General features: G+C 38.8%; 1 protein-coding gene across 1 annotated transcript in view; it reads right to left on the minus strand.

The window, feature by feature from the left end:
- Window positions 1-8,555, minus strand: part of itgav (integrin, alpha V) — a 41,783-nt gene extending 33,228 nt beyond the window's left edge. The window contains exons 1-2 of the mRNA XM_063497024.1: window positions 7,986-8,555; window positions 3,585-3,712 (exon numbers count right to left, since the gene is read on the minus strand). Of these exons, the coding sequence (XP_063353094.1) occupies window positions 3,585-3,712; window positions 7,986-8,149 (292 nt within the window). The 5' untranslated portion in view covers window positions 8,150-8,555. The remainder of the gene's footprint in view (window positions 1-3,584; window positions 3,713-7,985) is intronic.
- Window positions 8,556-9,157: the final 602 nt, after the last annotated feature.

The following is a 9,157-nucleotide window of genomic DNA, read 5'->3' on the forward strand; positions in this document are numbered from 1 at the left end:
AACTGTGGCGGTAAAGATTTCAGTTTTTATTCACGTGCCACTCAAAGTGTATGTGTCAAATGTCAGTGTCAGATTTTTCAAAGGAGGAGGGAGAATATTCTCTGTTGGTTTAAATGGTGAAAGAAACATGAACATGAATGAAAGAAGCATGAACTCTGCTTTAACACGATACTGCATGTATTCTTTGTCTGCAAAGAGCTTGTGCACGGGCAATATTGACGCCATGCTGTTTGTGTTGCGTCTCTGGAGGGGGCGGGACATCACTGTTTTGGAGTGTTGTGTGGTTTGTTTTTTTTAACTTCCTATTTTCATGGCTGAGGTCTCCCACAGAATACCAACCAAGCTCAACTACACAGCCTCGCTCAAAGAAACACATACTGCCCTGTCTCCGGCTATTTACACTTCCCTCATTCCGCTTTGTCTTCCATGTCCTCTTTTAATGGAACTGGCAGAAAGTGTGGTTCCAGTTTAGGGTAAAATATGTATGGTATGTATACCCTGGAGATTTCTTGGCAAATGTAAGCATAGAAAAACAAATTAATTTCCCTAATTACCAAATGCAAATCTCCCATCCCACCGATTTAATTCACTATTGCTATGTCAATCTTAACGACTATGTCAAAAAAAAAAAAAACTAGCTGGTTGGTTACCCCAACACCACAGCAGAAAAAGAGGTAACTGAAAGAGTGCCAGATAAAAGTGTAGAAAAGACAACGGAAATGACGTTTCTGTTTTTTCATGTGATGTTTTTGCACATCTTTAGTGGAGCTAGAGCTTCAGTGGAACTTGAGGTCACATGCTTCATATACGTCATCATTTGTTTCCACTGCACTTTGTCACACTTTGCTTTTATAGATTAAGAGGGGTGGTTTTTTTAGACTTTAAAAGACTTGTACATTTCAGCTTAGGTATATCTTAAACTCAAATTAAGAATGTGCATAAAAACATAGCTTAAAACACAAAGCACCCAAAAAGAAGTTTATTCATCGCTTTGGGGCAAGTCAGTGCTTTGCCATCATTATTAGAGTATGTGTCAGTGGTTGCTACATGAACTCAATTGCCCCAAGGATACTGTTCAGGTAACATCAACACCTGGCTTGTCTTTGCTCTCCTGTGCCTGCCATTTTTCTCCCTTGGATCTTTAGGTGTGTTTTTGTATTTCACTCCAGTGTGTAGAAGACATTAAACCTACACTCTAAAAGATGACAGTCACTCATTTAACACCTACTCTTCAAAAATGAAAGCTAGCATGAAAAGTTAATCATATAGCCCCAGTCACCCAGCCCCATTATGAAATCTATAAGTCATATCTGTCAATGCGTGCAGTCACCAGCAATTTGGAAACACTGCGGCTGCACTGTTTCACCAGAGGATAAGGTCTGTTTTAAAAGACTACCTCTTATAGACATCTTTTAAATCTTTATATGACACAATACTGTTGACACTCAAAGAGACCTTGGTAACACCAGCAATAAACCAGCTACACACTCAGTTTACATTTAAAGCAATTTAAACCACTAGTGTTGTGCTGGGTGTCGCAGCATTCAGAGGTGTGATTCTTCCGGCTTTAAAGTCAGTGGTGAGCACACCACAGCTTGTCCTTCTTAAGCTGTCAAAAGTAACAAGGCTTCTGAATGTAATACTTTTAACAACAAAACACTTCTAGGTTCTCACAGCCAACTGACCACCTCCCAGTCTGAATCAGTAAGGAGGACATCCAGACAGAACAGCAGGCAGAAGTCAAATGATTAAATTAAATTAAATGTGTCAGGCAGGAAGAAGGTGTGTTCACATATGACCACATCGTCTCCCAAGAAGAAGCTTGGAAATGGCACAACTTTTGCAAAACATCAGGCACTAACATGGATGGAGGGAAAAACAAAACAAAAACGGATACGATTTCTTATAAATTATACTTTTCCTTTTTTACCTTTCAAATGTCACATAGGCTAGCTTTAAGTCTAGAGAGGAGACTTTAAAAATGTACACTTCATGTATGCAAAGCTGACAGCAACATAAACGTCTGCTGCACAGTTCCCTTTTTTACATTTAAATACTCAAGAACACCCATCTGAACTTCTGGTTTCATAAGGGAAGGAAATGGTTTTAGACATTTTTATTATGGTTTTGACAGACGGGCTTATGAAAATAGATGCAATCCCATTTGTTGAGTCGCAAGAATGACACAGAAACAAGTCCCACTTTGCCATTCTGAGTTCTGGCACGACACGAGAAATCAGCTGAAAATTTTCTTAGGAATTTTCATTCGACCACAAAAATCAATTGCTTTTTTATACATGCTTGTTTCTGCTTGAAAGGAAGCGGAAAAGAAACCATGAAGTGAGTTTGTTCTGTCACTAACCTCTAACTGACCAATCACCATGCAGAATGGTAGCATTTCATGCGCAAGATCAGCCTCCTTTAAGTAAAACTATAGGACATAAGCATTGTTTTGCAAACATATTATCAGTTCTGCGTTTTCAAAAACATTTTCTATAGAAACAGGTAGATTTCATTATTTTAGCCATTTAGCTTCATTAGCTCCTATTCATTGACAATAAGACTATCAGTGTACTGAACAGAAAGTGGGAGGGCCCTACATTTGCTTTCTTATCAGGTAAAATCCTGACAAGTCTTAGCTCAATATGACTCTCTTTAAGCTCCTGAGAGAAATTATGGCTCTTGAGTGGGTCAATGGTTCACCAACTACTCTCAGTTTCAGTTTATCCGCTATTTTTGATATCAGTGTACAGCAGTTTTTAGCCAAAAATATAGATTAATTAGTACTCAAGAACATTTAAAGCTCTGGATCACATGTGGGGTAGTCAGAAAAGTGTGTGAAACACAGATTTACTCATTTATAGATCCAAAATGCCACATATTCTCTGAAAGTGAGTAACTTTGGCTTGCCCTGATAAAAACAACAGATATGACCAAAAACATTTTCTTGACAACTTCTGCTGTTCTTCATAATCAGTTCATTCAATATAAAGGAAATAATCACCATTTGCACCTAAGAAAAGGACATTTTATTGTGTGAAGCTTCCAGGATTCCTGGAACGTGTGGGTGCTGCTGCCTCACAGAAAAATTACTGAAATTCTACGAAGACAATAAAGGGATTAATACCCACATCACAGAACATAACCAAATTATAACTGTTTATCACTGTGTAAATATTTACAGTGAAGACAGTGCTCTGCTTATCTGTCCTTTCACAATCAAAGAGAACCAGTAAATTACTAAATTATGATCAATGCTGGAGAGAGATGATTGCAACATGGATAAACAGGAGGCAGCAGTTTGTCAGTCACTCACAGTACATGGACGAGTCCACACACATTCTGCTTCAACGCACATTCCTGAATGTGTCTTAGCATGAAAACAACAGAAACAGGCTGAGTTGAACCCTCAGTATCCAATCAGTAATACGATTACTGAAAACTGTTTATGTTATCTATCATGGTCTGAAATTAAATGTAAATTCTAAGTGGTTTTCATTAAAGGAGGGAGAGATATTGAAGGTTAAACCCACCCTAAGGTGATGGGGGAGAGGTTTTAACCAAACTAAGGGGTCTTCTGGTACCTTTGTTGTCAAACACCAGCTGCTGACAGGCGCTGGATCCGCCCCAGGGGCAGCTGTACACTGCTCCTCTCTCCACAATGCTGTCCGCAGACATGTTAGCTCGAGGAGCTCCAATCAGAACGTCTGACCTGAGGAGAGGACAGGACGTTATTCCGTAACACAAACAGCCACCAACTCATACAGAAAAAGCCACAAGTGCAGTAATTAAGATGACCAAGAGAGGCTAAACTGTGTCTGATTCAGCTTAGGAAACAAAGCTTAATCTTTCAGTCATCTGTTACCACCTCAGTCTAAAAACCTGTGCATACATGAGTCAGCTGGTGTTTCAAAATATGGCAGCTTTACTTTTTTCTGTGAATGAACTCGGCCTACATGATATGAGGAAAGTCTGTGAAAGAACTCATCAAATACTTCATATGGATATGCAATGTGCATATTAGCTATACTAATATGTATACTTCTTGATAGATAAATAGACAGGGTTAATATATTGGTTAATTCTGGCTATTTGCTGATATATCCACAATGATATTTATAACAGCCAATAAATACAGTTTTTAAAAAAAAAAAAAAAAAAAGAAGTGCTTGGAGAAATACCCTTCAAACGAGTGCTGATGTTGCTTAGTTTATACAGAGTGCACTCTGCCACACAAATGCCACAAACATGACAACAAGCTAATCCAAGCAGAGTCAGGAAGAGTGTAAACAAGCGGTCCACGACTTGTTGTGACAATAAAACAGTATTATTATAAACTGCAGTGTCATATTTAACTGCTCATAACAAATGTTAACGTAATCTTTTTAGGTTTCTTGCGTCTGAAAGAGAAAAAAAAATTGACAGATAAATCAGATTTTTAAATCATTGCTGTACACGTAAAATGAACATCAACATTGCCATATATCTGCATTGTTTTTGTTTTGTCTTTATTCCTGCTATAGAGTTCAATGACAGTCTTGGGTGGTTATTAAAATTAATTATAGCTCAGACTGAGGCGCAGTGATGAGGTGGTGGGATTTTTCCCCATCTTCTCATAGTCAGGGCGTCGTCACTGTCCAACTTTGTGGTGTAGGTAATACCAATAACAGCATTTTTTTTCACCACATCTCAGGCAGGCTTTTATATTTAGCACAGAGATTGATATTGTTAGCATAAGGATATGGATTAATGCATAAAAAGGCCAAGAGTTCAGCCGTGTGTTCAATTTACTGAAGCACAGTGAACTAATAAACACACTTTATCTAGCACCAAAGCAGGGACTTTCTGGGGATCTAACCATCTCACAGAACTTTAAACTCTGGTTCATCCAGTTAAATCTTAAGTAGAGGAGTTCCTCAAAAGACTGATACTCCCCAGGAAGTCTGTGGTGAAAGCAGAACTTTAGTCTCTAATACGGTTCAAACTAAATTTAAAAAGAAAAGAAAGAAAACACTGGATGCTGCTTTTATTTTCAACCTGCTCATTTCTTCCAGTGTTGATGTCCTTACTCTGCATAAATCACACAGGACTACAAATCTACAGGAGAAACACCCAGAGCACCAGAAGATGATATTATCAGTACTACTGACCGAGACTGGTACAATGACCTTCATGTGTAGTATTGGTGTCCCTTTAAAGAGGTCTACAGAGCCACAGTGCTGCAACAGTGAGTGTTTGTCCAAAAGTATCATTGCCTGGAACATCCCCTACTGACTAGTTCTTAATCTAATAAACATATGAAACACAGATCATCTCCCATCTGTAGATGCTGCAGTAACATGACAAATTTCCTCAGCAATATAAAACATGATTTGGCTGCTTGTAGCGATGCTGCAAGAGACAACCAACAGTTTTCATGTGAACAGTAGGTCTTTATTAGGTTTCCCTGCAGTGTGACACAGGATTTGTTTATAAAGAGCCATTCAGTGGACATTTTTTTCCTTTTCAACTGTTTTCACTACCTAAGGTATTGACCACTTATAAAACGAATGAAAACTTTTAATCCGTTAAACACTGCCGTGCTAAAAGGCCGCTGGTTCAGTGAGACCGAAGTGGTTGTACTGATTAATGTGGTTACTTTAAAAGCTGACAGGAACCACAGTCAGTAGAATAAAATTAAAACAACAACAGGAAAACAGCTACAAATCAAGTGATCTCTCAATACGTGTAATTACTGCAGGCCACACATTGTTACGCTGGGGGTTTTTTTTAGCTTCCAGCCACTACTGCTGCCTCAAACTAGCTAATAAAATTGAATGATAGCCTGAACTTAGCGTAGCTTATTGTTTGTAACATTTGGCTGACATAGCTTTGTGAGATTTATAAAATGAATGAAAACTTTTGACCTTTTTTATTTAACACAATATATAGCTCTAAATGTGAGACAGTGCCCATAGATGCATTAAAAGGCCTGTTTACAGCCTGGCGCAAAAACTGTTTTTGGCCTCCGTGGAGAGTGTCCACCTTCATAACAATTCTAGTATGAGGGGATTTGTATTTATTCTCATAACTCATCCATCTAAATGCTGACAACATGTTTAGCTGTAGCTGATTGGTACCCGCTGGGTTTCAGCTTCACTAACTGGAGTCACCATGTTTAAACAACTGTTGACGACATGGGTGTGGTACGGAGCATCTAAGAAGTTTGTAATTCAGTTTTGGTGAGTGAAATTGTAGTGTCTGTCTGTTATTTAGCACTATTTAGTAGGCATCTGTAACTGTGCATTCAACCCATATGGTTTATAGATGACGTTTCCTAGCGACAACTTATCATTCCACCCTATCATCTAACCACAGTCACTTCTGGGTTCAGCAAACCAAAATGGCAGCAGTCAAACACTAATGGGTGATGGGTGGCGTCACAGTAGCTACGACCATGCTTTATACAGCTTATGATTGATATGCATTAGGCCCCTTTGAGGAAAAAAAAGATCTATAGGTTCCTTTTTAATAACTAGAACCAAACGAGTCTCCACAGTGACCGTGTTCTGTATGAGGAAATATTTACATTATTAAGCCATGTTCAGCCAGCTTCGGTCCTGATATCATATTATACAAATCCACTCTGACCATGGCAATAACTGTAATATGGGCAGTGAATTTCAGTGCTGATCTAATTAGTGTTACTAAAAGGATTCAATGTTTTTCAGGCTACTGTAGATGAAAGTCTAACGTTCTGTCCACTCTGTCAGTCTATTGTCACATGAGACTGCAACATTTCTCTGATATTTTCTCAAATATGGAGAAATGGCAGGCAATCGATGTTTATCTGCACAGCATAGTGGTTTTAGATAGGAAGTTAAAACACAAAGTTACAGAATCTGAGTATGTTCCTGTACCAAGGTCAACAGGGCTCTGCTATGAGGGAGTTATCTGCAATAAACTGACATTTTCCTGGGTACCTACTGATATATGTTTAGTTGAACAAGGAATGAAATCCACAAGAACTGATTTAACACAAAAAAATGAACAACTGGGGTATGGGTTATAGGATGATGTTTTAAAGATGTCTGGAAAAAAAAACACCTGTTTTCTTAATATACATAGAAAGTAGCACGGTGTAAGTTTGTTAATGTGCATCTACAAAACTGCTGCAGAAACTCTGTGCAGGGAGAGAGGATGACAGGCAGCTTTTTGCTATCATTTCACACAGACACTCTAAAGATACAGCAAGAAACAAGACCAGGAAGCATAAAGACAGATGATAAGACTGTTATTAGTATGTCTCACACACTTCAGGGAATATTTTTTAAAAACATTTTTCAGGAACCTTTATGACACTTGGCAATATGGGAAACACAATTTAAATGCACCTCAGGTTAAACCTCCTCTATGACTGAGGGCATCTGCACTATTTTGGGACTGCATTTAGTCTGTTAATGATGCAAATTAACAAAACAAATAGAGTCTGAAAACAACTAGATCAGTAGTGTTCTTTTGAGAGAACTACTTTCACTTCAGTAAAACTGGATAACCATGGATATCCACTGCTTCAGTGGACGAGAGTTTAGACAGCAACAAGCCTACATGGCCTCTGGGCACTGTTCCTGTTTGTCTGTGTTCATTTTAAATAAAGTTACAGCTGGTGTAGCTGTGAAGGGAGAAAACCCTTTTCTTAAAAGATATAAATTCAAATTGCCTGTAAAATTCAGCCCTTACGATTTAGTTAATAAAGTACTCAAGTAAAAGTTAATGGACTGCTGTTAATGGACTGTCTTCTAATTTGTTGTCATGTTAAATCTTAAAAACATATTACTAGCTGAGAACTTGTCACTAAAAAGAAAAGGGCCCAAGTGTAAAACTTTAGTAAAGTACTTTAACAGAAGCATATATAATGTAAAGTAAAGCAAACCAAAGGTTACATTGAACAGGCGCTTCTCCATCACCATCATCACCATAACCATCTACTCTGCTACAAATCTTACTGTAGGTTGTTTGAAGGCTTAAAGAAGTCCACCGAAAAGCCGAAGTAGCTCCCCTCGGGTCCGGAGTATACGTAGGGATTATCCACATCCAGGTTGAAAGAGCCGGAGCGATGGAAGTGTAAACACACCAGGACCAGCAGAGCAGCTGTCCGTGTCCCTGCCATGGCTGCTGCTGGAGACCTCCGCGGCTTCACCGAAACAAACACAGACGCCCAAGATGTTGTCTGTCACTTATCAAGGTACTCAGTTAGCTAGAGGTGTTGTGGCCTGTATGCACCCACGGTGCAACTTTAAAATGCCTAAAATCTCAGCCCTGCTAACAAGCGTCCCCCCCGCAACCGTACGGAGAACAAGTCGTCATGTAATTGTTAAATAAAATACATTCCCAGCTTGTACCGGAGCTAACCAGCGTTACACACAGCGCAGGACGGGGGCAGAGTCTGTCTTTCACCGGCGATTCGTTAGTTTGTCTAACCGATGAAAGCGGCGTAATCTCGGAACAAGCTCGGGGAGAGGCCGCAACACTGTGTGTGTGTATGGTGTGGGTAAGTGTGTCAAGCATAGGCTCGCTCCGACTAGCTAAAGTCAAGTTAAACATTCAACCATAGCAAACAACTTCCGTCTAATTCACTTCAAAACAAAAGCATGGTTTTCGGCTGTACCGGGAGTTGGAAATTTAAATCAAATTTACAATTTCAAATGTAGGAAGGGATTCAGGACAGTTGAGTTTCTTTCAAGCTAGGTAGATATATAAATAAATATAAATAATAGATAGTTAAAATTATTTTCAATCATTGCTCAGATAAATTAAACACACACAGTGCGCAATGGCATCATTGGTAGTTACTGTTGTTGTGACAATACTTCATAAATGCTCAGACGTTCCATCAAGTCCATATACACCCAGGTTCTCTTCCTGCCAAAAGCTAGCCACTAAGCACTGCTGTTTCCAAATAAACACTCCCATTAATAGAGAACAAATACATAAAAGAGAAATAAACTGGATCCAGCCCATCAGGAGACACACATAAAAAAAAGTCCTGGAAATGTTTGTGCCACTACAATTCATTACAGTTGTGAGAAACACTATATATGATGCTCTGCTGAAAAAGCAGTAAAAGTCCATCAAGTACTGTCTTCTTAGGAATTTTTATTAAAATGTTTAGCATATT

This window comes from Pelmatolapia mariae, linkage group LG16_19 (genome assembly GCF_036321145.2).
Source record: "Pelmatolapia mariae isolate MD_Pm_ZW linkage group LG16_19, Pm_UMD_F_2, whole genome shotgun sequence".
Classification (NCBI taxonomy): Eukaryota; Metazoa; Chordata; class Actinopteri; order Cichliformes; family Cichlidae; genus Pelmatolapia; species Pelmatolapia mariae.